Source organism: Penicillium psychrosexuale, assembly GCF_028828465.1.
Source record: "Penicillium psychrosexuale strain IBT 29551 chromosome Unknown utg000002l, whole genome shotgun sequence".
NCBI lineage: Eukaryota > Fungi > Ascomycota > Eurotiomycetes > Eurotiales > Aspergillaceae > Penicillium > Penicillium psychrosexuale.
Genome location: NW_026643187.1, coordinates 5009636 through 5036246, shown reverse-complemented (window position 1 = coordinate 5036246; position 26611 = coordinate 5009636). Strand labels below are relative to the sequence as shown.

The 26611-nt window shown below is 49.0% G+C and overlaps 8 protein-coding genes across 8 annotated transcripts; 6 read left to right on the top strand and 2 right to left on the bottom strand.

Moving 5' to 3' along the window:
• Window positions 1-2134: 2134 nt before the first annotated feature.
• Window positions 2135-3203, top strand: N7518_003045 (putative short-chain dehydrogenase/reductase family protein; the record flags this gene model as incomplete). The annotated part of the gene is made up of 2 exons (XM_057183972.1): window positions 2135-3015; window positions 3068-3203. The coding sequence occupies 2 exons, from the start codon at window positions 2135-2137 to the stop codon at window positions 3201-3203; spliced, it is 1017 nt and encodes a 338-aa protein (XP_057045422.1).
• Window positions 3204-4335: 1132 nt separating this feature from the next.
• On the top strand, window positions 4336-5533 carry N7518_003044 (EF-hand domain-containing protein; the record flags this gene model as incomplete). The annotated part of the gene is made up of 4 exons (XM_057183971.1): window positions 4336-4376; window positions 4437-4455; window positions 4506-5448; window positions 5511-5533. 4 exons carry the CDS (start codon window positions 4336-4338, stop codon window positions 5531-5533), a joined length of 1026 nt encoding a protein of 341 aa, XP_057045421.1.
• A 290-nt stretch (window positions 5534-5823) lies between these two features.
• Window positions 5824-6981, bottom strand: N7518_003043 (uncharacterized protein; the record flags this gene model as incomplete). The annotated part of the gene is made up of 2 exons (XM_057183970.1): window positions 5824-6755; window positions 6798-6981. 2 exons carry the CDS (start codon window positions 6979-6981, stop codon window positions 5824-5826), a joined length of 1116 nt encoding a protein of 371 aa, XP_057045420.1.
• A 2052-nt stretch (window positions 6982-9033) lies between these two features.
• Window positions 9034-11009, top strand: N7518_003042 (MDR family MFS transporter; the record flags this gene model as incomplete). The annotated part of the gene is made up of 4 exons (XM_057183969.1): window positions 9034-9264; window positions 9331-9360; window positions 9420-9730; window positions 9782-11009. 4 exons carry the CDS (start codon window positions 9034-9036, stop codon window positions 11007-11009), a joined length of 1800 nt encoding a protein of 599 aa, XP_057045419.1.
• A 5211-nt stretch (window positions 11010-16220) lies between these two features.
• Window positions 16221-16998, top strand: N7518_003041 (transcriptional regulator family: C2H2 zinc finger; the record flags this gene model as incomplete). The annotated part of the gene is made up of 2 exons (XM_057183968.1): window positions 16221-16717; window positions 16791-16998. 2 exons carry the CDS (start codon window positions 16221-16223, stop codon window positions 16996-16998), a joined length of 705 nt encoding a protein of 234 aa, XP_057045418.1.
• A 412-nt stretch (window positions 16999-17410) lies between these two features.
• On the bottom strand, window positions 17411-19047 carry N7518_003040 (60S ribosomal eL33 domain-containing protein; the record flags this gene model as incomplete). Its single annotated transcript, XM_057183967.1, has 7 exons — window positions 17411-17913; window positions 18008-18150; window positions 18212-18265; window positions 18409-18418; window positions 18555-18730; window positions 18807-18939; window positions 18999-19047. 7 exons carry the CDS (start codon window positions 19045-19047, stop codon window positions 17816-17818), a joined length of 663 nt encoding a protein of 220 aa, XP_057045417.1. The 3' UTR covers window positions 17411-17815.
• Window positions 19048-20417: 1370 nt separating this feature from the next.
• Window positions 20418-22561, top strand: N7518_003039 (glucose-6-phosphate dehydrogenase; the record flags this gene model as incomplete). The annotated part of the gene is made up of 8 exons (XM_057183966.1): window positions 20418-20458; window positions 20735-20807; window positions 20863-20883; window positions 20940-21290; window positions 21356-21553; window positions 21604-21688; window positions 21741-22397; window positions 22449-22561. The coding sequence occupies 8 exons, from the start codon at window positions 20418-20420 to the stop codon at window positions 22559-22561; spliced, it is 1539 nt and encodes a 512-aa protein (XP_057045416.1).
• A 1228-nt stretch (window positions 22562-23789) lies between these two features.
• On the top strand, window positions 23790-26014 carry N7518_003038 (putative sucrose transporter; the record flags this gene model as incomplete). The annotated part of the gene is made up of 8 exons (XM_057183965.1): window positions 23790-23887; window positions 24060-24085; window positions 24161-24405; window positions 24480-24546; window positions 24598-24669; window positions 24722-24911; window positions 24963-25075; window positions 25125-26014. The coding sequence occupies 8 exons, from the start codon at window positions 23790-23792 to the stop codon at window positions 26012-26014; spliced, it is 1701 nt and encodes a 566-aa protein (XP_057045415.1).
• Window positions 26015-26611: the final 597 nt, after the last annotated feature.

Genomic DNA, 26611 nt, shown 5'->3' with positions numbered 1-26611 from the left:
CCAATGTCAAATGCGCTCCAGCGAGTTTATTGGCTGCGGGTTTCCGACCTTCCAAGCCCTGGCGGTGGTGGATTAATAATGCGCTCCGACAGCTCCAAGGCTGATTTCTGTGAATCAGCACGTCAACTTTAGAGAAGAAAACCAGGGTCTTGAATTCTTTGCTAAAGAGGATGCTGTTATAAATTGAATTTGACCACAATTGTGAACGTTTTAAATGTTGAAGTTGCCCAAGATTGATTATACTGATTTTGTTTGCATTGTTTGTTCTTGGGCATCCCGCCATCTGCGTGATGGATGAGGCATTTCAACACTTTCAAAGCACAACATGTGAGATACATGTAACGCACCAGTGAGGTACAAGTGCGATACAAGTGAGATGGTCTATATATAGAGTAGAGGAAATATCTTCAGGGGATTGGTATATCGACTCACTTTGATTCTACCTTATCTTTTGCACCTTTAAATTCCGGTTCACGTAGTAAACAAGAATAGCCTTCTCATATTAATCTGGTGGTCTATTTAGATGCTTTTTGAGATATCTATTACGCTGATACCTAGGGATAGTAGGGAGAATGATGATATTATCCTGGGGGTCACGTGGTAGCTAGCTATTATATATGCTGACATCGCACTTTCTCCTTCTCCTTCTCACCACTCTTCAAGCATCACCCACAGACTGCTAAGGGCGCAGAATCAGCCAAGCAGACTGATTTTGATACCAAGGATGATGTGGACCTCGACAAAGGACCCTGAAGAAAAAGCAGACCAGGCATTGAGTACCATTGAAGCTGGTGGATTCTTCACCCAGTCACTTTACTCGTCCTTGTCTCAACCTCCGTGACCGAGGAGGTTGGAAATTGCCTTCTTACTCTTCTTGATCAGAAATACACACTTGTCCAGAAAGGGTTCTTCATAAAGAAGTTCTAAATTTCAAATTATGTTGGAGATCAAAAAAACCGAACACATTCATCATTCCCTATGACAACCCATCAACCAACCGTGGTCATAGAGGTTGGTTTCAACCAAACCTACTCAATCGTGGTATAGGATGCGAAATTTTGGCTAGAGGGTGTTGATGTCAATGTACGCAAGGTCATTCTTATCAGATTCTTCCAGCGTAAGAGAGGAGTGTCCAGTACAATCGAACTATGGTGCCGAAATGCGACGGGCAAGGCACAAATGATCTGGATATAGATCTTCCTGGTTCGGGGCCCGGTGGAACTGCCTATTTAGCTAACCATAGAAGACATTTTTGACGGCGTGGTTGACCCGAGCCGCCAGGGCACTGATCGCCTTAGCTTTGACGTCACTTCTCTCCGCGAGATAATCACTGGAATGGGGTTGGATCTCGTTGGGCTAACTCCTGTGCCTTGAATGTTCTGATATCATATAGATCAGTTGGAACAATTTCAATATCACAGATGCTATGGCCATCAAGACAATCAATCACCAGGATAGGATCCTGAAAGCACAGATATTCGGTGCGACAGATGACATGCTGAGCCATACCCCTCTTCCCGGCAATATCACGGTGCCGAACTGACTGAGTCTGTTGTAAGACACAACGTCAACGCGCGTTCTTCGGGTGTTTCTCGCTTCTATCCTCGTGCTGTATCGTCAGTTCCATTTTCATGAACACCAACACGTCTTGCCAAAGAATGCGTCCAGAATTGCCGTCATCACCAGTCTTCTTGCTGACTCAAATATCCTAGATCGATGTCGCTCGATGTCGCTCGATATGAGAAGGTCCTGGCGGATCCGAATGAACAGTCCAAACGGTGATATGTCATTCCTGTTCATCTTCCAAGGTTGGCATCAATGATCTGCACTATGGCAAGGGTCAACACGAAAGAGGCGAACCATACTCGGCAAAAGGATCTGCAGTTATTCATACTCCTATTATTTGACATGTTACAAGTGAGGTCCGTGTACGGGTATAGTTATACACCGCTTTCGTACCTTGGTAGATCTGCACTAATCGTATCCTTATCGCTTATCCTTATCGCTATTCTTTATCGGCCCCGGTGTTATCGGCTTTTTTTCTTCCCCCAAAACATTCATCACGCGCCTCGCACCCTTGGTACTTTGTTTACTTTGTTTTATCCCTCCAACCTTTTGAATCCCAATTTTTATCATGGCGGCCATCTTTCGCCTCCTCAAGATGCAGTACACTCCTCCCCTTGATCCTCAAGGTGCGTCCTTCGCTGGTAAGATCGTCATTTTGACAGGTGCCACTTCTGGCCTTGGCTTTGAAGCAGCCATCAAAATCCTCAATCTCGGCGTTGAGTCGCTCATTATCGGATCTCGCAGCATCGAAAAGGGCAACAAGGCCAAAGTTGACCTCGAACGAGCCACCAACCGACGCAACGTGGTCAAAGTGTGGCAGCTCGAGATGAACAGCTTCCAGAGCGTCAAAGACTTCGCCGAACGCGTCCATGTCGAGTTGGACCGTGTTGACGTCGCGTTGCTTAATGCTGGACTTTGGAATCGCGAATACTATCAATCCTCCGAGGGCTGGGAGGAGACCCTGCAGGTCAACACCCTGTCGACCTTGATGTTGGCCATACTTCTACTTCCTAAGCTAAAGAAAAGCTCCTACGTCGATAACCCCACCCACCTAACTCTCGTTTCCAGCCAGCAATTCGTTCGCGTCAAGCCCGCAAGTATCCAGACCGATGGCTCGATCCTCGCCTACGTCAACGACCCGGACAACTTCAACGGTCCCAAGCAGTACGGCATTTCGAAGCTTCTGCTCGAAATCGTGATCAAGAAAATCGCCAATATCGTGTACAACGACGACGGCACTCACACTCTGGTTGTCAACACTGTCAGCCCCGGACTGTGCATCTCGGCTTTGGGTCGCAAGTATTCTCATTGGTGGGAGAAGTGTATCGTTTGGGTTATGCACACTTTTTTCGCGCGTACTACTGAGCAGGGAAGCCGTTCGCTGGTCAGTGCTACCCTCCAGAGTCTCGAATCGCAGGGAAAATGCTGGCGCAGTGAGGGATATCTTGAGTAAGACCATCTTTCACCCCGTTTCAATTGACCATTACTAATGATTTTATAGTGAGTCGACTGCGCTGACTACTATCCTAGAGGGAGAGGAACTCCAGGAGAAGGCTTGGGAGGAGATCATCGCCGTGCTCGAGGAGCAAGCGCCGGAGGTGTCCCTCGTCGCTCGTGGCCTGTACCAGGGCGTTTAAATTCCACGACGCCGACGACAAGCCAACGAGGTTCGACCGAGGAGTGGTTTGTTCATGCGCCTAGCGCATTTTTGCAGAATATCAAGCGTTCTTGCCTTTGAGATACCCTGCTAATGTTAACTGAGAAATGAGAAATGAAATCTTTCAAGCTTACTTCTTGTTTACAATATAGAATATACAGCAATCGTAGTCAGTGACCCGTAGCTGAATTATATCCAGTATATATACACAGCGCATACAGTCAACGAGAAAAGAAGTCATAGACTATATATCTAGAAGTGGTTATACATTAGGAAATTGTACTATAACGAGCTATCTCGTGATAGCCAAGGTGACATCATTGGAGTAGGATCCATTTTATAGCGTGCCGTCAAGCGTGAGCATGCTGTAATTGAAGGTCTGTAGTGGTTAAGTGAACGCGGTGGATATCTGTACTCCGTACGCCATAGGGTGGAGCAGGGCGTTCGAGTTGGGCACACAACTCAGCCTCTTTCAATCTTAATTACGTCGCGTATTTTGCCCCTGAAATTTGGAGACTTGTCTCTCTAATACTATCCAAACCTACAATGCAAGCGGTACACCCGTACTATACGTATTAACGCGGGGATTCGAGTTCTGTGCTGTATACTGAGGGGTCCGGAATAGAAACCACGCACTTCTCGAAACTCGTATTCGTATTAGTTCTAACATAGCGCTGGCTAGGTGGATCTAGGGGCGTTAATTCGATAGATTCATGTACTCCGTAGTTTGGATATGTTTTTTTGTTAATTTTAGAGCAGAGCCTCATAGTGAAGCTGGTATTCCAAGGTTCTTCCTAGCAAATCCATGGACCTATATTGAACAAAATCAATAGAAACAGTCTGCCTACAAGTAGGTATGTCTAGCTATCTCACATACTAAAAATATTTATAAACTCGACAGTATAAGGCCTCTAAACCAATATGTAGCTCTCAATTCGTCATGTACCCTCCGCAGTTCCTCCGACAAGGTTCCTCACATGCGCTAAAAATCAATACCCCCCCCCCGGCTCCGCTTTCAGGTGCCTCCTTTTATTCTTCTTCTTCTTCATATACCTTTGCACTTCCTGTGTCGCATTCTTTCTCTCGATTGTGTCACCTCGAGTGCTCCGACTATGGCCTACAACAAATCCTACAACCCCGATGCGCTGCCAGCGTAAGTGAATCATCTAGCCAACTTCTACAGCTACTGATTACTGACTTGGGAATAATACAGTCATGCTGAGCCAGAAGAGGTACAACATCTGTTACACGACTTATATTCCCTTCGTTAACCCTCAATTAGGCGGCGCAGATGTTGAGCAACATGAGTGTATCAGGCCACACCCAGAGCCTCAACCAAAAACCGCTCCCATCTCGCCCGTCACCGCAAGGAACCCACAGCGGTGTCCCTCCACGTGTTCCTGTATCCAGCGCCAGCACTCCCCAGCACGCATACGCCTCAGCGCCTCCACGCCTTGATTCCCAGCCTTACCACTCCCACTCCCACTCCAACTCCTACAGCGGCCGCCCCTCGGCAACAAACGCGCCCCCGCCAAGTCAACACTTCAGCCAGTCTCAGTCTCGTCCTCACCCCCTCCACCCCTCCCCGCCACCCCAGAACTATGGGTTCGGGCCCCCACCAGTGCACCCCCAGCGCAACCGACCACCGCCCTCATCGCGGCCTCCCCAATCGCCCGCCCCACCGCCATTGACAGCACCCAGCGATGACCCGCAACAACTCTTCCCCCTCTTCCGCGCCGCGAACGCGTCCCACTCCGGCACCCTGACTGAAGGGGAGCTCGGCAGCGCGCTCGTGAACGGCGACTACACGTCCTTCCACCCGCGGACGGTCCGGCTGATGATCCGGATGTTCGACCGCGACGGCAGCGGGACAATCAACTTCGACGAGTTTGTCTCGCTGTGGCGGTATCTGGCTGCGTGGCGGGAGCTGTTCGATCGCTTTGACGAAGACCGCAGTGGACGCATCAGCCAGCGGGAGTTCGAGAACGCGCTTGTTGCGTTCGGATATCGTCTTAGCGGGAAGTTCATTTCTGTTATCTTTGGTGTCTTTGAAGCCAAGGCTAAACAGATGAGCAATGCGCCTAAGGACTATAGGTCTACTGGTATGAGCTTTGATCTTTTCGTTCAGGCTTGTATCAGTCTGAAGCGTATGACGGATGTCTTTAAGCGGTATGATGATGATCGGGATGGGTATATTACCCTGAGCTTTGAAGAGGCTTTGACTGGTAGGTTTTGGTGTCTGTTGTGTTGTTGGGGACCAGTGGCTAACTGGGCATCGCTTTCACAGAGATTCTTCTATTGCAGGAGTAAAGCATTCTGCTCCATTACCATACGTGTATTTCTCGATTTCCTTTTCCTAGTCGTGATGTTCTCTCTACGCTCTGGCTCTTTTCATTATACCCAACCCCCCATTTGCTTTTGTCATAGAATTTCCAGAACACTGGCCATTACTTGTTCATCGAGGAATCATCGAGCCACGAATAGGCGTGGAACATGAATGCATTGAGATTTCCCAAGTATTGGCCATCTCTCTCCAAATAAGGCATACACTCGTCCATCAAAGTAGATGGTAAAATTCACATGGTCGGTCAGAGATACTATTACATTATAAGGAATATTATCGTGGATATTATGATGGCCGAAGTAACTAGACTAGACGATTTCACTGTCCGCTCCATAAGCAAATCCAAAACATATGGTGGGATTGCATCCATGCTAGGATTCGCTCTTGGCGGTTCTTGGAAATCTTCTTCATAACCGAACTCGACCATAATGCTGGCCACCACGGAAACCCTACAGCAATCTTTGCTTGCTCTAGAGGAGATGTTCGAAGGAACCAAAGTGAATTTCCAGATCTCACCGTATGAATTACCTGATTCTGATGATTTATGATGATCTCGACTTCTATCGTTGTTACACTGATAGCTCAGGGGAAGATGAGTGATGTCGAATGCGAATACACTGACATCAGTCAACATCGGATAAAGACCATTTTCACAATCGTCCGCGATGTTCCGAGCCAACTCCCCGACAGATGATTTGCAGTCCATGATATGGAGTGTCTTTAACGAGCTGGGGAATTCGGGATGTGGTGGAAGAAAATCGTGTGTGATGACGATGGTCTCCAGCACGGGGAAATCGCGGAATGAGCCAACCTCGATGTGGCCATAAAGCGTGTGCTCGAAGATATCAAAGCCTTTCGTGTAGTCGAGGTGGAAGAGCTCGAGGGTGTCTTTATGTAGGAGGACGGCTTCGTAGGCCTGCTTTGCGTTGAACTTGACTAGTCTTTTCGCACGGCGTCGTTTATCCGGGTCCAAGCTGAAATTGCTATAGGTGAAGGCCTTTAGCTTCTTGCACGCTTGCATCATCTTTTTGAGGGCGAAAGGATGGATTGCGCAGTGGTGGAAGGCCAGTTTCTCCGTCTCCAATGTTCCAGGAAGCCAGGAAGATGGAAACGGACAAAAATAATCATGGCTGAGAGCACCGTACTTAAACGTCGAGGATTTGACCTTGGGAAGGGTGAGGAGTTTCTCTTAGGTAGCAATGTCCATTCTGAAAAACGTGTCCCCGTTACGATATTCCTCATCGCTTTCAATCCAGACAGACTCGAGGTTCGACAAAAATTCAGGATTGTGGCCGAAAAGCTGGATGAATGGCGTATCCCAGAAGTGGGATACTGGCAGATGTAGGCAACGAATATTGGGGGCCTTGTTGGCTACCAATGCTGTGAAAACGCCTAGGTCGCGGGATCCCTTCATAGACCTAATCCACTCTCAACTGAAGATCCTTGACTATGCTTTTGTACAACTGGAAGTCTGCGTTACGAGGGCGGTAACAGAGGGGTGGAGTAGGCAGGATGCAGATTTGATGCACATGCTTTGCGAGATCTGGACGACGATAAGTTGTTCTGGTAAACATTCGATAATCATGCGAACCATCATAAAAAAGAACACGGAAGAGGAACGGTTGGCCCACGTCATAGAACTTCCGCGAAACTAGGCACACATTGCGCAGAGTCTCAATTCCATCTTTCATTCTTCGATCTCCGCTTGGAAGCTCATCATCTGGGCGGATAAAAGAGACAATGAGATCTAGGAGCTCTATGGGAAGGCTCTGAATGTGTACCATGATTGAAGATGAGCTCCGCACTGAAGATGGCCCAAGCTGAGTGCTGGACTTGAGTTAGAATCGAAGGCGAGGGAGACCTCGGGGCCTTGGACGGTGAGATTGTCATCACGCATCGCAACCTTGGAAGCTTACGATGCGTATGTTGTAAAGGCCCGACCTATTCCCACATGTAAGCTACGCTAGCCTCTTTCGGGTCTAGCGTCATCTCTGGCCCCGCCGATAACCAAGATCTCGCGTATGTTGTAGTTAGTAGTTACTCCGTACCTCCAGGGCTGTGCAGTTTGGCATCATCTTGAGAGGCCCCAAGAAAGCGATGAGCGACTAACGTTAGGGTTAGGCGCCTTTTGATACTTATAAAGCGCATTCGACGCGAACTCTCCTGGGTCACCAAAATGTGAGAATCAAGGTGTCAAAGACAGGCCCTCCGAGTTACCGTTCGTGGCTTCCCCAAGGAATATATCTTCTACGCCCTTTCCAATGCGCGACATCCGCGGAATTCCATTGCTATCGTCCGTGGGCTGATATTTATACACACAACTCACAAACCCACGAGCGAATTATTACCGTCAGATTCCAAGCTTTGGCTGCCTCAAGTCTTACCGCTCCCGTCTTCAATTTCGCGGACATTGAAGCTATAGCCTATAGATCAGGGCAGCGTCATGCGAGTATCCAAAGCTACGGTTGCCGCTTAAAACGTAGCGGCGTGGAGTGATTCCATTACGTATTCCCGGGGAAGGCCATGGACACGATATTGGAACACTCTTTCAATTCTTAATAATTCGCATTATTCCCGCCATCGCCATCGAAATCGCATGGTCTGAGATTGCCCAGATGCAATCCACTGGCTCTAAAGAAACTCCTCTAACTACAATTCCACGAGCTCTCAGACTACTTCGCTGCTTTGCCTCATGTTCAACATCGGCAATGGCTCTCTAAGTTGGCCAGTGGAGGCTGTGATTAAATGGTGGGTCTTCTCTGGGAGCGGTTTCTCATGGACCGCATCGTTATTGTGTCGTGTCGAGATATGACTAGGGGCTGCCAGCTGCCTATCTCACGTGGTTGAGCGAGTTGATTCTGATGGTTTGCACTTTGTTCTAATTAAATCTGAAAGTCGGTCAGGCTCTCTGCATGAGCTGCGAGCTGGCTCTCCTTCAAATGACAACCACGTGTTCTTCGCATCGCATTGGTCCCATTGTAGATATTTCTCCGCAATAGGTATTCTCCTTCATACTATGTTTCTATCGTCGAAGATCAGGGGAAATGGCCACTTCAAGTTGACAATAAGGGCGATCAGCCTCCACTCCGTCCAGCAGCGATATGTTAGAAATATGTTTGTCCATTTTTGGCCCTTGTAAAACAAGATGCCTAACCAATGACTCACGTTTTCGTAAAAACAAGCCCTGAAGCTCGGCATCGGGGCTTATCCGAGCGCCGACACCGACGATCCACTGGATTCGACAATTTAGCACTTCGGCCTCGTCTTTCAACTTTAAACCCCGAAAATGCGAGATCCGATGACCCCTTTATATAATATATGTATCATAACTAGTTATCGATTCTACCGTTCTAGCAGCCAAAAAAATATTTTCCGCGGTCGGACATTTCTTAGCTTGGACGGAACGGACCTTTAACGCCGTTTCTTTCTAGAAACCCTTTCTCCCTTTCTTTTCCCCCCACAAATCATGATGAGGGAGCGCCAGCAACCAGACGCCTCGAGCAGTAATACTGAAATCGATCAATCCCACGTGGAAAAGTCCCTCGATACCCCCGACCAGGTAGCTGAGGTAGCCGACCAACACAACGATGAGAATGTGACGGAAAAGACAACAGAGGGTGCGCCTCTAGACCACGCACCCTCCCAGGCAGCAAAAATGGGCAAGAAAAAGATCATTGTCGTGATGATGGCGCTATGTGTAAGAAACCCTCCGGCGCGGGGAAACTTCGTGAAGTGCAGAAAGCTAATTCGAACTCGTATTTAGTTGGCTCTATTCTTGGCAGCTTTGGATATGGTATGTATATGCTCACTTTATTCCCCTTGCTTCGATTTTTATTAACGTTGATCTTGCAGACTATTATTTCCACCGCCCTTCCCACTATTGCCGCGCAGTTTGGTGCCTCTGAGAGCGGTTTCTCATGGATCGCATCGTCATATCTTCTAGCGAATGCCGCCTGTATCCCTCTGTGGGGTAAGATCAGTGATATCTGGGGAAGAAAGTCTATCATTGTCTTGGCAAATGTTGTCTTCCTAGTTGGCAGTCTGATCTGCGCTTTGGCGCATAATATGGCCACGATTATCGCAGGCCGAGCGGTTCAGGGTGTCGGTGGTGGTGGTATCATTATCCTGGCTAATATCAGTGTTTCGGATCTCTTCAGCTTGAGGTATGATATGACTTTTTGGTCTGGGATGCAACGAGGCTAACTTGTATACAGAGATCGTCCTATGTACTATGGTCTTTTCGGTGCAACCTGGGCCGTCGCAGGCGCTCTTGGTCCTGTTATTGGCGGAGCTTTCACGACTGAAGTGACTTGGCGCTGGTGTTTCTATCTCAACCTTCCGGTTGGAGGTGTCTCGCTTGCTATCCTTGTCCTCTTCCTTCACATTGAATCGCCCAAGACTCCATTCTGGGCTGGTCTGCGCTGCATTGATTGGACAGGAACGTTCTTGATCATCGGCGGGACACTGATGTTCCTCTTCGGGCTGGAGTTCGGAGGTGTCAACTACCCCTGGGCCTCACCTACTGTCATCTGTCTAATTGTCTTTGGTGTGTTAACTTGGGCTCTGGCAATGTTCCTGGAATGGAAGGTTGCCAAGTTCCCAATCATTCCCCCGCGACTGTTCAACGAGTGGTACAACATTCTCATCCTGCTCGTTTGTTTCTGCCACGGCTTCGCTTTCATCGCCGCTACCTACTATCTGCCGCTTTACTTCCAAACAGTCCTCCAGGCGACTCCCATTCTGAGTGGTGTGTATGTCCTGCCTCTGGTGTTATCTCTTGCAATCGGCTCCGCGGCCACGGGTGTCGTTATGAAGAAGACTGGTCGCTTCCGCGAGCTGATCATCGGCGGTATGACCTTGATGTCCCTTGGATTCGGACTTTTCATCGACCTCAAGGCCTACGCTTCATGGCCCCGTATCATCATCTACCAGTTAATCACTGGTATCGGTATTGGTCCTAATTTCCAGGCACCTTTGGTCGCTTTCCAAGCCAACATCCGCCCTGCCGACATGGCCACGGCAACAGCCACTTTCGGCTTTGTCCGTCAACTTTCCACTTCCATGTCCGTTGTTCTGGGCACTGTCATTTACCAAAACGTCATGAGCCAACAATCAGCCAAGCTCATCGCCGCCCTAGGCGCTGAAGACGCTGCAATTGTTTCTGCCTCCTTTAGCAGCTCTTCAAAGGCCCTTATCAAGAGGCTTACTCCCTCCCAGCGCAAGGTCGTCATGGAAGCCTTCACACATGCCCTGAACCGCATGTGGATCTTCTACACCGCCATCGCTTGCCTTGGCTTCGTTCTCGCTTTGTTAGTTCGCCGCCGTGAGCTGACCCGCCATCACACCGTCCAGAAGACCGGTCTTGCTGAGCAAGAGCGTGCCCGTCAGGAGCTTATCGACTCTCAGCGAAAGGCTGACTCGAAGCCCGAAATCGAGGCCTAATCTCTCTCCCTCTGGATACCGTACTAATTCCCCGTGCGCGAGTGTTACTTAGCACACATTCTCCTTAAAAGTTAATGCATATCTATTTAATTGTTATTATAGTCGCAATGCCTCTCACTTGGGTTGCCATGGAGTTGTTCTTTGTTACTGTTTGATATGAGTCATGATGCATGTTGAGCCTTTATGTATAATAAATAAAGCCAGCCCACCAAAATCTATATAATTCTATACCAGGTTTGATCACTGTGTCTTCTTTATCAAGCTCCTCATGCCTCCCTTCTTCAAGGATCGAACTCGTCCAAAACCATACAACTGCTGCTACATTGCTTGGGATAGGCGATCTTGAAGACACGCCATATAAAGATGACCACCAATTTGGACTTATACCGAGGAAATTCTCTATAATTATAAAGGTGAGTTATTCAACAACTTCTGACTCCCTTTCTCTCCCACACAGCAAGCTGATTTACACCTCCAGCCTTTCTTATACCTTGTGAAGGCCTGTCCATGCCTCATCTCTCGGGCCGCAACCACCATGCACTGGTGGACGCCTAGCAATTAGCCTTATTGGCGAGGCTGTTCAATCTTTGTAAACCCCCCAGAAAGCGGGTTTGCTAGACACCGGAAAGAGGCAGCAACAGCTGGACATTGTGAATGTTTGTCAAATGCTTTCAAACTGCACAAACACAAACAATCAAAGCGAGAGTGACGTCTCTCCCCCATCCCCCTCTCCTCGCATCAGCCGAGCTCAATCACCGTTCTTTCTTCCTCTTTCACTTCGCCGTTATATCTCCAAGCTACTTGAGTCTCGAAATACGATGTTGGTCGTTTCAGGTCATCAGCAGGCAGAGTTTCCTTGAGCCTCGATTTCGGGGTATATCTCTCTCACTTCTCTTTCAGGGTATATCTCTCTCACTTCTCTTTCATGGTTATCTGGTCTCTTACACCTCATGGAATTTACACCCCCCCCCCCCCCCCCCGATCGCCCGATAAATACAATGAGCACTTTGATCGATGACTTCTCAGCTTTCATTCCTATATTTTACCATTATACTCAGCCTTCCTCCAAATATTGCCGCGGATTCCTTTCACAATGATCGGGAAAAGAATCAACGCAAGAACTGCAACAATGTCCGGTCTTCCCCTTCTTCTAATAGGGGATGGGCGGATGCATCTATCACAATATGATACCCATGGTAGGTCCTGAATAAATTTGCTGTCTAATATTTTGCCTCAACTGACAATAACTCGACAGCTACAGTTCAAGCCCATGACCTGATGCTTATCCATACGCTATATATTGGACGCTAGCACGCACGCTATCGTTCTCACCCTATCCAACAGCAACATCACATACTATTTGCAGACCCAGGAAGACACGACTTGATCCTTGGACGAATGTGGTTCGCAGAACATGACCTTCTCCTTGATTGTCGACGACACCGAATGATGGAAGATTTTCAGTCCATACGTTTGTCACCAGCATCACCCACAAGTGCGTGCATGACGCTAGAGTCGGAAGTTGCAGCTACAGCAAGTGATGCGTTGTTTCCGCTGCAGCTGCGGCCGATGTGGAGATCACGGAGAAGAAACAAAAGACGAACAAGTAGTGATTGAATCGTTACTTTGGCTCCTGAACTCCCTTGTGGTACATCCACCCGATATGCATCGTTTCCGGTCTTTGTTTCACTCGTCGCCCAATAAGGCATTCTTCAGTGACAAAGTGATGGCTGCACTCACGGGTGGATAGATCGTCAGAGGCTCTCCTGCAATCGCGGACCTCCGGTGGGATTTTTTGGAGAAGGCTTCTTCACTTGATAGGCTCGAACCGAGCACCAGCGCAGGCGTTGGCGGGAGATAGCATTGGTACCGATATGAAAGCTATCGTTATAGCAAACTACCTTCGCCGAGAGGCTCGCTATCGTCGAAGTCAAGCCAGGGGCACGAAATCGTGCTGCTATGGTATGGACTGGAAAATCGACCTGTTCATCAGCTCCCGGCACCACGACTGTTCCCCTCCTCACCACAAGCAATCAATCATGGCGCCCTTGGTTAAATATGCACACTTACTATAGCCACATCGTCCCTAATGGAGGCAGCCGAGGACTATAGCAGCGTGTTCCAGACCATCGGATGCACGAACAAGGGTGGAAATTTCATCAGCTCCGTGGTACGGAGGCACGACAGCGTGATTCGAGAGAAAACGGGGCCTGGAACTCAACTGGCGGCTGTCTCCCTGGTATTCGAGGGATCCCTTCTTGCGAAGGACCAGGTCATCATTGGCGAGTGCCTGCTAGTGATGGTGCAAGTTCGAAGGCCTGGAAGAACACCTGGAAGAAGGATGTTACCGCGTTGGTACATGAGGTGTGCGCATAAACTTCATCGGGCCTGTAACTTATTGCTCGCCGGGATTAGGGATTGGAGAGAGTGAGAAAATCGAACATCTTTCTGTATCACTGTTTCAGCCTGCTGATAGGCTTGGTTTTGCTACGGATAAGCCAACATGACTCCTTCCGGTGATCAAGAGAGATACTTCGTCTGTCCAATCCCTGGTCCCTTGCTGGTCAATCTCAACCTTCATCTCAGCTGAAATCACTCCCTGCGACTCTGTCATGGACGGTTCAAATCGCTGGCGTCGCCGATCCGATTCTATGGACGGATTCGCCCTCGTTAGGGCCAGGCCAAGAAATACGGAGTTCGGAAGCGGGAACGTGGTGACCGGCAAAGAATTCCACTGCCGTCACGCAGATGGCAATTAACAATGCGGCGTGGGAGTCAAAGATGGCCAACTTCAACAGTGGCAGACTTGTTTTTGGAAACACCATCCCTCTCAGAAAGGAAAGATCTATCGTCGGGCTCCTGAGCCCAAAGCCAAAGAAAACATCAATAGCTTCAGCACATGCTAGAACCCGGTTCCTTCCTGGTCACGCGCTGTTTTTCGGGCATTTTGACCCCTTGGGTTTCGCGGAGGATTGGACCAGCAAGAGCCAAGAACCTTGAGACTTGCAGAAGATATCCTGGAATGAGACCACGGACCTGAGATGAAAGGCGTTTTAGAATTGAAAGATGCAGCGTCAATTCGACGCTTTGGTCAAGCTACCGAAGAGCACGCGAATGGGACCATAGCTGATTCAGACCTTGGCCAAGGTAGTCACTCCCTCCCCCCGATGAGCCAAACAAAGGGACAACCTATCCCGACCCAGTATATCGAGTCTTCAAAGACATCGCTCAGGCGCCGGGCTTCTAGGGAACAGCGCCCAGATAATCCCCTGGGGTGTCACGATCGGGACTCATTCGAGAGTCGTTCTTTCCCTTTCGAGGTCGTTGGTTGGTCGTTCCTTCCTTTCCGGGGGAAGTCATTCTTTCCCAATGGACAAGCGAGAGTATGGCAAAGCCCACAGGGGCATAAGGACCCCACCATTGTCCTGAGTTCCTTTTCCTTTCTTTCTCTTCCCCATGTTTATTGTTCTCGTTAGAATGCACTCTTTTCTGTATAAAAGCCCGGCGCGTAACATGGTTCTCAGGAGGGTGGGTCACACCCAATCGCCCTGGCGTTTGTGAAAAGAGCAACATCACCGGCAAGCAGAATCTCATGTCGTTACCAGAGCGACCCATCGCGACAAGAATATCCTGGTCAGTCTTACTCTCGATGGTCGACACAAGGACGCGACAAAGGAGTTTCAGGAGATCATTCAAAATCTCCCGGGCCATCTGGGCGTCAAGCTTGTTGACGCCTACGAAACAGATGCTTCCGCCCTTGTTCTGGTCAGGATAAGCATGGAGGTGTGGGCCCATTTCAGCCATCACCTTGACCTTGATTTCATTGGTAAGGCAACCAAAGGCAACCGCCAGGAACCTTGCTGCGCCCTTTGCATTGAAAGTTGTTCATCTGCCCTTTCAGCCAATTCCAGTCTTACCGCTTTCTTATGATGGTATTTGGTCGTGCGTTTGGTAGGTCGCAAGGAAATTGGCTCTCTTGTGTTGTGTGGTGATGTTATCCCAACCCTCGCTCCTGGACGTGTACGGCGGTTTTTGTCTATCAGTATCCATATAAGACTCAACGAATCCACTCTTTGTTGGGAACATCTGGCAAGTAACAGTTGTAGATGCCAACGCATAGACACAGCCTAGTATATATTTTCGTTGAGAGTAAGAAATGATGAGATTGGGCAGGAAATCGGGACATGCAACTAAACTGCGCCACATCGGGTGCATGTCACACCCGGTGCTTAGCCCTAATATTCGAGGATTTCTCTAATATTTAGGGGATATCCCGGGATACCGGGTTACGAGATCGTCGGGTCAGTAGATGTATGTACCAGCATCATGTACAGTTCCTGGAACCCTAACTTTACAGAAAGTCAGATCTTTGGTCTCTCGTTGTGCTATGGCTACAACTGAATTAGAGTCCCTGGAATAGATAGTGATAATATCTTAACTTTAATGCTTTCAACTGCCCCAAGTGCTAATGAACCCCGATCCCTGTCAGTAGACGGTTAGGCTTTTCGGATTTATCTTCCATTGCCATTGTCATCGGCCAGCTGCATGAAAAAAAGGAACGGGAAATAGTACGGTGAATAGGGAAAATATGAGAATAGACATCATAACGTGCCGATCTCTCGTATATTCCCAGTCAGCCTCACTGCATCCTCATCCTATTGGTACGGTTGGCCACGGCCTGCAGCATGATAATACTTTTAAATGATAATAATCCTTCTGTCGCTTTTGTTCCCAACATGCTAGAACCTCTCTGAAACGGATACTAAGAATCCAACAATAAAAATGATGAGTTCCCTGCCAAGGAGCCTGAGAGCCCAGAAACCCGGGGTTTTATGCTCAGCCCGCTAAAAACGCCACGATCATATAGTTTCGTGGAGATTGCGCTTGTCTCATCTGATGTGAAGCTGGAGTCGATGCAAAGATCTAGATCCTGGCCTTATAGGATCTAAGCCAGGTTATCTAGGACAAACCTAGGGTTCGGCCGAACCTGTTGCGTCACTTTCCCCGGGCCTCTTTTATAGGTGTAGTCTCCAACGGTGTGACGTCGAGTGAATCTGACCGCTGCATACCACAAATCACATCGACTCGGATTTTATAAATACTCCATGCTGCATCGGCTCAAGACACTCACTTAGCATTTTCTAGATCTTGTCTCTGCCTCCCCAACGCTTACTCTCTACATCCAGACCCAGATCGGTGATTATACGCAAGATGGCGTGGCCAACACGCAACAACATCCCAAGTATCTCGGAGTCCGCATTTCCGTGGTCTGGCATTGCGTTAAGGGATTGGACAGACGAGTATCTTCTCACCTCTCCATCCACTGATCCATCGCTCACCACGAGAGCGATCACCCCTCAACCTCTTTCATACAACTATCAGCTGCAACCTCCCTCGACACAGCCCCCCTTCGCCTCCTCGTATTTCCCCTCTACACCGGTTATCCCCAGCAGAATACTCTCTCTCACTCCCTCCCCATCATATCTAGACCCAGGCACCATCAGCCGGTCTACCAATCACAGCCCGACATCCGTTTCATCCCAAGCAACCACCGCCGTACACTCCCCAGCAAGCCTGTACGACACCAGATGGGATGATCTCCCCGTTTCGGCACCTATAATAAAAGAGCCGCTTCGGCAGGATGATGCCGGCATAGAGCCTAGCCGGACGAAAATGCCGTGTCGATCCCGTGGCCCTGCAGCCAAGAAGTATGTATTTTCTTTTTTCTTGTGTTCTAGGACTATCGTAACCAATGTTCTAAACGTGCTTCGCTTCATCCAGGGGTGACGATGACTACGGGACTTTCGAATGCAAATGGGAGGGCTGTCGATATGACCGTCTGTTCTCGCGCAAGGGAGTGCTCATGCGACACATCGAGACTCAGCATGTCACTCCGCGCGCTTTTGAGTGTCCGTCGTGTGACCATGCTTCGAGTCGACGGGAGAATTTGAAGGCGCATAGGCAGGCGGTTCATAGGGAGAGTTTGTAAGATTTATGATGGAATTTTGGTGTTGGGCATTTCGGTTTAGGATACTTGGTTTGTTTTGTATACTTGGAGATATATACTTCGGCTAGAGTGGAGTTCGGATTGGGTTTTATGTTGGCATATACTTTCTACATCTTTTTCCTGTGGGTTTATTTAGACAATGAAAATGGAGAATATCGGTGGGATTTTGCTTTACATCGTAGAATTATAACATCGAATCGATATATACTGATACTTCGACATGGGGATCCACATCACAACCTGGGGATCTGGCCATACAGGCTGGGTGCTAGAGTTACTGATTTTGAATACGAGCTGTTTGTCTGTTTATCCGGTGCCATGGAGTATAATTATATTCGCAACAATTCGCAACAATGCCATGGTAGTTTGGAGCCAGAGCAGAAATGCAATTTCTTCTAGAACAAAAAAACGGAAGCCGGACGCACGAAGAAGCGGATCGATTGACCGGTCTGTTGAAATTTGAAATGGTATGGAATTTGGTGCGTTTAAGCGTCAGATACAAAATGGGAGAAGTGACGCTGCGCGACCAGACACATCATGCTCGCCAATTGTAAGAACAAGGAGAAATATCGAGACGAAGCTCGTTCCCAGTATCTTGGGCCGACACAGCTATGAAAGTGTAATTTTTTGATTCGTAGGGCTTTGTTGGCCCTGCCTTCTCCCATGAACAAAACGTTATCCACCCGCCAACTCCATCACCTCAAATCAACATCGGCTCGTTCCGTCGACTTTTCCTTGCCTGACCGACCGTCTGTGCGAAGAAGGGAATCGCCCACTGAAAACAACACAAAGAAGCCGTTTAGATGTTGGAGGGGTAGAGCATGACACGGACGGTGGCGCCGAGGGACTTGGGGGGGAGGTTGTTGCGGAACTTGGCGCGCACAACACCGGAGTTGCCTGGAAAGAGTCAGATACAGGAAATTCGAGTTCGAGGTTTCTCCCAGAGGACCATTCGAATATGGCCATGGAACTGTCTGTTGTATTCACGTACCGTGCGACCGGGTGACCTTGCCCCAGATCACCCGAATGTTGGAGCCGCGGACCTCACGCTTAGCACGGTAAACGAAAGCGACCTTCTTGCCGAGGTAGAACTTGGCGGACTTAGTGTCATCAACACCCTCAATCTTGATCAAGCTGTATAACCATATCAGATTTCCATCCGAGCATTCAATTTGGGTGCGCAGGGTGTAGATACCTGGTGTTGGGGGTGAGGGCGTGCTTGCTGCGCTGGAAGCTCAGGTGACGTCCCCTGTAAAAAGAAATTCGTATTAATTCTCTGTTCATATCGTGTGGTGCTTCGATTTGAGTGGCGATGTCTTGGGTCCCCCAAATCGGTCCTCCATGTCGAACTTGTGTGTCCTTGAATGCGATGAAAGTGCGGTGGTAACTTACTTGACGTAGACTAGAAAAGAAGAAATCGTTAGCATATATGTCTTTTATCCAGTGTGCGACCACACAATGTGCCTGCTCGAGATGCGGCTTTGCGATTTCGAGACCGCCAAAACGACGATCGATAAGACATCGAGGGATTCACTCACGGCGGTGTCCTTGTTCCGAAGGCATTGTGTCGGCGTTTCTGTGGGGAGCGGGCAAGGAAAGAAAGTCGAAGGAATGACCCGCAAGATCAAAAGTCGTTCCCGTTTGTCGTGGTTGTCGTCGCTTCGATAGAGTCAGGCGCACAATCAATTTGGGCAGCCGTGTGTTGGTTTTCGCCCTAGCCCAAACGGGATCTTAGCGAGCCACCGACCACGTGACGCATCAGGGCTAAGCGAGATCCCGTGATGACACACCGCTCTCTTACATCAGCGATTAGATAGGCAGAATCTGGGATGAGATAAGCTTGGGGATTCTTGTTTCTCCGCTCCGCGCCCTCGAGGTCATTTACCGACCATTTACCGCCTGTACTTTCCACTGCCACTCGGGCTACAGTAGTCCGAACGACACGTCCAAGCTTCAAGCCTGGAGCTTCCCAGCTGACAAACTCCAGCCATGACGACAGGGGTTCCAACCTTCAAAGTTGGAAGGTTTCATTCAGGAAAAAGCAAATTGCAGAGGGTATTGTCGGCAGGTCTAGGGAGTGAATAATTGTTTTTATCCAACCTAGCCAGTGTCCTTGAGAACATCGAAACAATCATATCTCCAACTGATCACCAGTGACAGTGACATGATCCGGGTAGCGTTCCGGTCCATCATATACTTCATCCAGACCGAGACCACTGATTGGGAAATCTAGAAGTTCCTGTATCCTGCCCCACCGCGATTACATTTGGGACCGTATGTATCCATGGATGTATTCATGAAAACTTGGACAATTTTCAAGAGACCGAGAGACAACCGATCGCGTAGAGTATAGACAGGGTCGTATAATATTGGTATAGCCCTAAGTAGCAACGGTTAATAGTATGTTCCGGATTGGGAAGAATTAGAGATGGGGTTAATACCAGTCCCAAACCGGACTTAAGAAAGTGGCCTCTCGCGGGAAAATAGAATCCGTCTGGGTCCAAAAGTCCAAATGACCAACATGCCGATCCATCCCCCACGATTTGGGTCACCGGTACAACGAAGTCTTATCAAGTTGCGTGCTCGAAGGTATTGTATTGTGTTCGGTACGCAGTACTTTCATTAGATACACTGAAGGATTTTAGTGGACACTGCAACCTTACCCTGATGCGATAGCTTCTTTGCTCCGCTTTGAATACAACATACATGCATACTATACGAGGGTATACGGGGTAGACCGCAAAGTTGTGCATACTATAACTAACAGTACGGAGTAACTCCGGAGTAACTACTTACACTATTAACATAAATATAGGACAGTGTTATGGACACGTCTTACTCTATATTCGAATTTAGCCTCTTTATATAGATCCGCATTTATAAGTAAACCGCACTTCTTATCAGATGACCTCTCTGGCCTGTTATTAGAATAAGAATAAGCGGCAGGCTCATGTCCGATATTATTGACAATTGACCCGAGGTACTTTGTATTACCCCGAGGCCGAATCAGTTCTGTATGTTGTATAGACTGATAGTAGGCGTGGGGTTGATAATCATCACGGGTAAGATCCGGGCTAGATTTCAGTAAGAATGACCATGAAGATCTGACAGAAAGAACTTGATATAAGAAAAGTGACTGAATTCGCCACGAGGCTAGGGTAGGTCGGCATCGAAATAGTCATGGTAAATATCAGAATCAAGTAGATTACTCAAAACCATTTTGTATTTGAAGTCATAAAATACATCAATACCCAGCCAAAGCCCCACCAGCCGAAGCTGTGTGAGTAACTTCCTTAAAAAAGTACTCCGGTCCTGTTGGAGTTCTCTACAATATTTCTCTTTCTCTTTAAACTCCGCTCGACTTTTCTTCTTCACTTTGTGTATTAGGCGGTTGGTGCAAGATGTCTGTGATTAACAAAACTGATGACCGTCATGGTGCTGGGTGAGTTTCCCCTCTTGCGTCTCTGACATCACTCTTTCCACGGTTGCGGAAGCCCACCGGCTGCCTCCAGCTCAATTCAACCTCAACTTATCCCCTCAACATTGTGCTATTGTGGACGTTATTGCCTTCTTCCCCATAGTCGATCCCTCCCTGGAACGCTTTTGCAGAATTTCTGTGCTCAGAGAGCTCCCCCGCTCAACCCCTCGATTCCGCGTCCAATGCAAAATTCTTTCTCAGTCAATTAAACGCAACACTGACAATGGAGATGGCATTCAGCACCGTCGAACTTAAAGATGATACCATCATCGTGGTACTAGGCGCATCTGGTGATCTGGCGAAGAAGAAGACCGTGCGTACCCCTTCCATAGGTGGTGATGACTCTTGACGTACTGACCAGCTTATAGTTCCCTGCACTCTTTGGCCTTGTATGTGCTATTTCCACCGACCATCCACCGGTGATCCACTGACAGTTATGGCCTAGTTCCGCAACAAATTCCTGCCCAAGGACATTCATATCGTCGGATATGCGCGGACAAAGATGGACCACGACGAATACCTCAAGCGCGTTCGCTCGTACATCAAGATCCCCACAAAGGAGGTTGAGGATCAATTAGATCAGTTCTGCAAGATGTGTTCCTACGTTTCCGGCCAATATGATCAAGATGATTGTTTCATCAACCTGAACAAGCACCTTGAGGAGATCGAGAACCAACGCCAATCGAAGGAGCAGAACCGCGTGTTCTACATGGCACTGCCGCCCAGTGTCTTCACCACCGTGTCCGAGCAGCTGAAGCGCAACTGCTATCCTAAGAGAGGTCTCGCTCGCATTATTGTGAGTTTCTCGGGACAAGCTGCCTAGAACGAACCTCGTATTGATACGCCTACTCTTTCTTATAGGTCGAGAAACCCTTCGGAAAGGACCTACAGAGCTCGCGCGACCTCCAGAAGGCTTTGGAGCCGAACTGGAAGGAGGAGGAGATCTTCCGTATCGATCACTACCTTGGTAAGGAGATGGTCAAGAACATTCTAATTCTGCGATTCGGCAACGAGTTCTTCAACGCTACATGGAACCGCCGCCACATCGATAACGTTCAGGTATGTGAAGCGATCTCAGTCCGAAGTTCGGGTTCTAATACCGGCTACAGATTACATTCAAGGAGCCTTTCGGTACCGAGGGCCGTGGCGGCTACTTTGATGAGTTCGGTATTATCCGTGATGTTATGCAGAACCGTAAGTAATTCAGCACACTGAATGGATATAGAAAGATGCTAACATTTGATAGATCTGCTGCAGGTTCTCACACTGCTCGCCATGGAGCGCCCCATTTCCTTCTCTTCCGAGGATATCCGTGATGAGAAGGTCCGTGTCCTTCGCGCTATGGACGCCATTGAGCCCAAGAACGTCATCATCGGCCAGTACGGCCGCTCCCTCGAAGGCAGCAAGCCCGGTTACCTCGAGGACGATACTGTGCCTAAGGATTCACGTTGCCCGACTTTCTGCGCTCTGGTTGCATACATTAAGAATGAGCGTTGGGACGGCGTTCCCTTCATTCTCAAGGCCGGAAAGGCCCTGAACGAGCAGAAGACCGAGGTCCGCATCCAGTTCAAGGATGTCACTTCCGGTATCTTCAAGGACATTCCCCGTAACGAGCTTGTCATCCGTGTTCAGCCCAACGAGTCCGTCTATATTAAGATGAACTCCAAGCTGCCCGGTCTCTCCATGCAGACAGTGGTTACCGAGCTGGACTTGACCTACCGCCGTCGCTTCTCCGACCTCAAGATCCCTGAGGCCTACGAGTCCCTGATCCTGGACGCCTTCAAGGGCGACCACTCCAACTTTGTCCGTGACGATGAGTTGGATGCCAGCTGGCGTATCTTCACTCCTCTCCTGCACTACTTGGATGACAACAAGGAAATCATCCCCATGGAGTACCCCTACGGTGAGTTTTCCCTTTTCGTTCGTTTCTAACTCTAGCTAATTCATGTTCCAGGCTCCCGTGGACCCGCCGTTCTTGATGACTTCACTGCTTCATACGGCTACAAGTTCAGCGACGCCGCTGGCTACCAGTGGCCCGTCACCACCTCGGCCCCCAACCGGCTGTAGGTCTTCGGAGTATAGCTGTTTACGATGATTATGGGAAGCGGATTGGGATACAAAGGAATTAAAATCTCTATTTTCTGACTCTGGTTGGTTGGTCGGCCGGCAGGCAGGAGTCGCGTCATACTGTGATACTTAGGTTTTCGAGACCAATTCGAATTAGAATTGGATGCAACGCAAGAAAGATACTTACGCCCTTATTTTGTTCGGTGGATATGTCCCTTTATCTTGGGATTGCTATAAGATTAGCTGTCATCCACATATTTCTATCTTTTTTTTTAATATGTACGGACTACAGTAAAAGTACTTGCCTACCAGGTAGGCTATCAAATCAGCCCCTGTAGCTCTTTTGCCCAATGCACGTACATTGCACATTGTTATATCCCGTGTCTTCGTATAATTCCCCTATGTTTCTAAAATTGGCGCACAGGGCCCTGAATTACGTCACCACACGGGCCAATCAGCAGCAAAGGGTCCATCCCAGAGGCTGACATAAGGCGACCCAGCCCTTGGCTGCAAGCAACAATAACTGGAGAGCAAAGAAACCTAAAGCATTGAAAGTGGAAACAGAACCCGTACACAGACAACAAATAAAAGCCCTGGACCCTAGCTGTCGTAACAAAAAACCCGGATCGGCAGAGAAGGGCTTGAAGCCCAGCGGGTCTGTCTCGTAAATTAATTAAATCGATAAGGCCGGGGCCCGCATAGAGGCGCTGCGCTCAGGCCAACGCCGATTTTCTCTCCTTCTCCTTCGAACTGTTCAACGTCTTTCTGAAATCCACCATAGACGCCTTTCGACGACATAGACGCCCACCGATACCCCCGGAGCAACCCACGCATCCTCCCCGCTCTCCGCGCCGTCAACGAGCGACGAACCCGCGACGTACCGTGCGCTGTTTCAGCCCCCCGCGAGCTGGCCCCGAAAGAGCACGCGACTCAATTCCTAATTCTCCGATACGAGCGGACTACTGCCGGCCCCTTTCTTGGTCCTCGGAACGTATTCCCGGACCGGACCTGAACCTGGACTGCTGTATCGTGCGTTCTACATATTTGTCTGGTTCTGAATTGCGCGTCGCGACGAGCTTCCTGTCTGGCGCTTTCGACTTTCGAATCGGTAATCGGTATTCTGTCACTGGCTGGGCCGACATAGACATCAGCGCACTTTGGGTTTGGTACCGGTGCAGGTGCATGAGCGCGGACCCGTTGAGTGCGTGCTAGCGCGTGGATAATCAGGATGCCGCAGGCTGCGAGGTGGGCGGGGACGCCCTCCATCAAGGGCCGGAATCAGTCTACGAGGATGGCGCTTTTGACGTTTAGTTTGGTCGGATTGCAGTGCGTATCGTCCCTCTCTGTTTCGGCGTTTGGATATATGGATGTAGATGTTGCGCGACATTCCATTGTCTAGCTTGCGTCTTTTTTTTTTTTTTTGGAGGCAATCGCAATCGCAATTGGAGGATTCCATGGATCGTTGTGTTGTGTCTGTGGCTGACTTTGTGTTTTCTAGGTTCACGTGGGGTACTGAGATGACTTGTAAGAGCTATTCACATCCCGTTCCGGATAGTGCTTAGGTGCTTAGGGAATGATCGCTGACTTGATCGCTGCTAGATTGTACACCTTACCTTCTTCAGCTCGGTCTGACGAAGTCTAAAACTTCGTTGGTGTGGATTGCTGGCCCGTTATCTGGGTTGATTATCCAGCCTCTTATTGGAGTTATTGCTGATCGATCACGATCGAAATGGGGTCGGCGTAGACCTTTCATGATCTTTGGGTCGTTTGTTGTCGCCTTCTGTCTGCTTGTCTTAGGGTGGACGGCTGAGATTGTTGGTTTATTTGTAAAAGATCCGGAAAAGGTATATATCGTGTTTATTGGAACCCTCACCTGGCTAAGTCTATTTACGTGGAAGCTAATATTGATTTTCTACAGGCTAAGAATGGCACAATTGCCCTGGCTGTAGTGAGTATTTATGCGGTGGATTTCTCCATCAACGTTGGTAAGTGGCACATGTACTCGCACTAATTGAAGGTGGCTTACAATGTCTCAGTTCAAGCATGCTGTCGCGGTCTGATTGTGGATACGCTACCGATTCCATCGCAACAAGCTGGGTCCGCATGGGGTATGGCGCTTCCCCATATGTCTCCGCCCAAAACACACTGACCTTTCTTTAGCCGGGAGAATGTCCGCCATTGGCCAGCTCTTTGCTTATGTGGTTGGTGCTATCGATACCGTGAGCATCTTTGGTACTTTCCTTGGAGATACGCAGTTCAAGCAGATGACAGTGATCGCTGCTTTGTCGTTGGTGTTGGCTGTGGCAGTCACTTCATACTCGGTAAAAGAGCGAGTTCTTATCTCGGCAAGGTGGGTTGAACTCGACCGATTATTATTGTCATCAACTAATGTTTATGATAGGGATGACGGAAGTGCTGGTGCTATTCAGGTCCTGTCCCAGCTGTTCAAAACTACTTTCGAACTACCGCCTCGCATCCAAGCAATTTGCTGGGCCCAGTTTTGGGCTTGGATTGGTATGAAATTCTGCATCTACTAGGAAATCAACAAACTAACACTAACTAGGATGGTTCCCCTTCCTCTTCTACAGCACGACCTGGGTTGGTGAAACATACTTCCGTTATGAAGTACCAAAAGACGACATGGCCAAAGCAACCGATATGCTTGGTGAAGTCGGCCGCGTGGGCAGTCTATCATTAACGGTCTTCTCATCCATCACAGTCCTCAGCTCTGTACTCCTACCCTTTTGCATCATGCAGCCCGATAGCAAGCGGACACGCTTCACCGCACGACCCCCGCCAAAGGTCGCAGCGGTTCTCAAAGCCATCAGCGCAATCCGACCAGACCTCCAAACCGCCTGGCTGATATCCCACGTCATGTTCGCCGCCACAATGATATTCGCCCCTCTAGCACACTCGCGCGCCTTCGCAACCTTCCTAGTAGCAGTATGCGGTATCCCCTGGGCAATCAGCGGCTGGGCCCCCTTCGCCTTCATGGGCGTAGAAATCAACAAACTAACAATGGGCGGCTATTCCCCCGCAATCCCATCCTCACGATCCGGCGTGACAATGATCACCTCCGCCAGCCTCCGCAACTCCGCCGCCGACACCGAGCTGGATGTCCTCCGGCTGAACCACCACGATTCCACCGACAGCGACACCGACGAGGAGGACCGCGCCTCCAACATCCCGTCAACAGGCGAACTGGCCGGCATCTACCTGGGCGTGCTGAATGTGTACACGACGCTACCCCAATTCGTCGGCACCTTCATCAGCTGGATCGTCTTCAGCCTCCTCGAACCAGGCGCCGAGCCCGCGGCCAACAACAGTTCGGACACGCAGTGGATGAACCTGGACAAGGAGAGGTATAACGCCATCTCCATATGTCTCTTCATCGGGGCAATAAGTGCTCTCGTGGCGGCTGAGGCTACCCGTCGTCTGCGGTTTATACTATGAGCAAGCAGTGCAGAGCGAAAGCTGCGAACGCTGCAGAATTATGATCCGTTGCGATGAATTGCTATTGATTTTTGCTCGATACCCGGTGTATATTGCATGCGAGCCTTGTCTTGGCTTGGGATTGTGTGTTTGTGTACACGCAGAGAGAGTCTATATGTATAGCGACCTGGGCCTTTCGTCTGTCTCCCTAAAAGGAGTTTTTGTCGATTTTCTTTTTTGGTTTGGCTTCTGCACATACATAATACATAGGGCTGTGCTATAGCGAGCCCTCTCCCCCCCTCCCCCCTTTGGATGACATCTTAGGTGCACCTTCCTAATTGGGTATCGCTCCTGCCTTAGTCAAACACCCATATAATGTGGCAGGTACCTATAATTTGTATGTATACACCTAACGAAAATAAGTCACTCCTGTCAAATCTTATTCTACGGGACTCGCTTCAACTGCTTCCCCGTGAAGGGGTTTAAACATAGGAATCAGGTAGATGGTACGGAGTACAATGTAGAAGAGATAATACAAAAACACAAGTTCGATATATACTGGACTAAGATAAATTAGGAACATAACTATTACGGGCGACTAAGTAACTATGTCTCTCA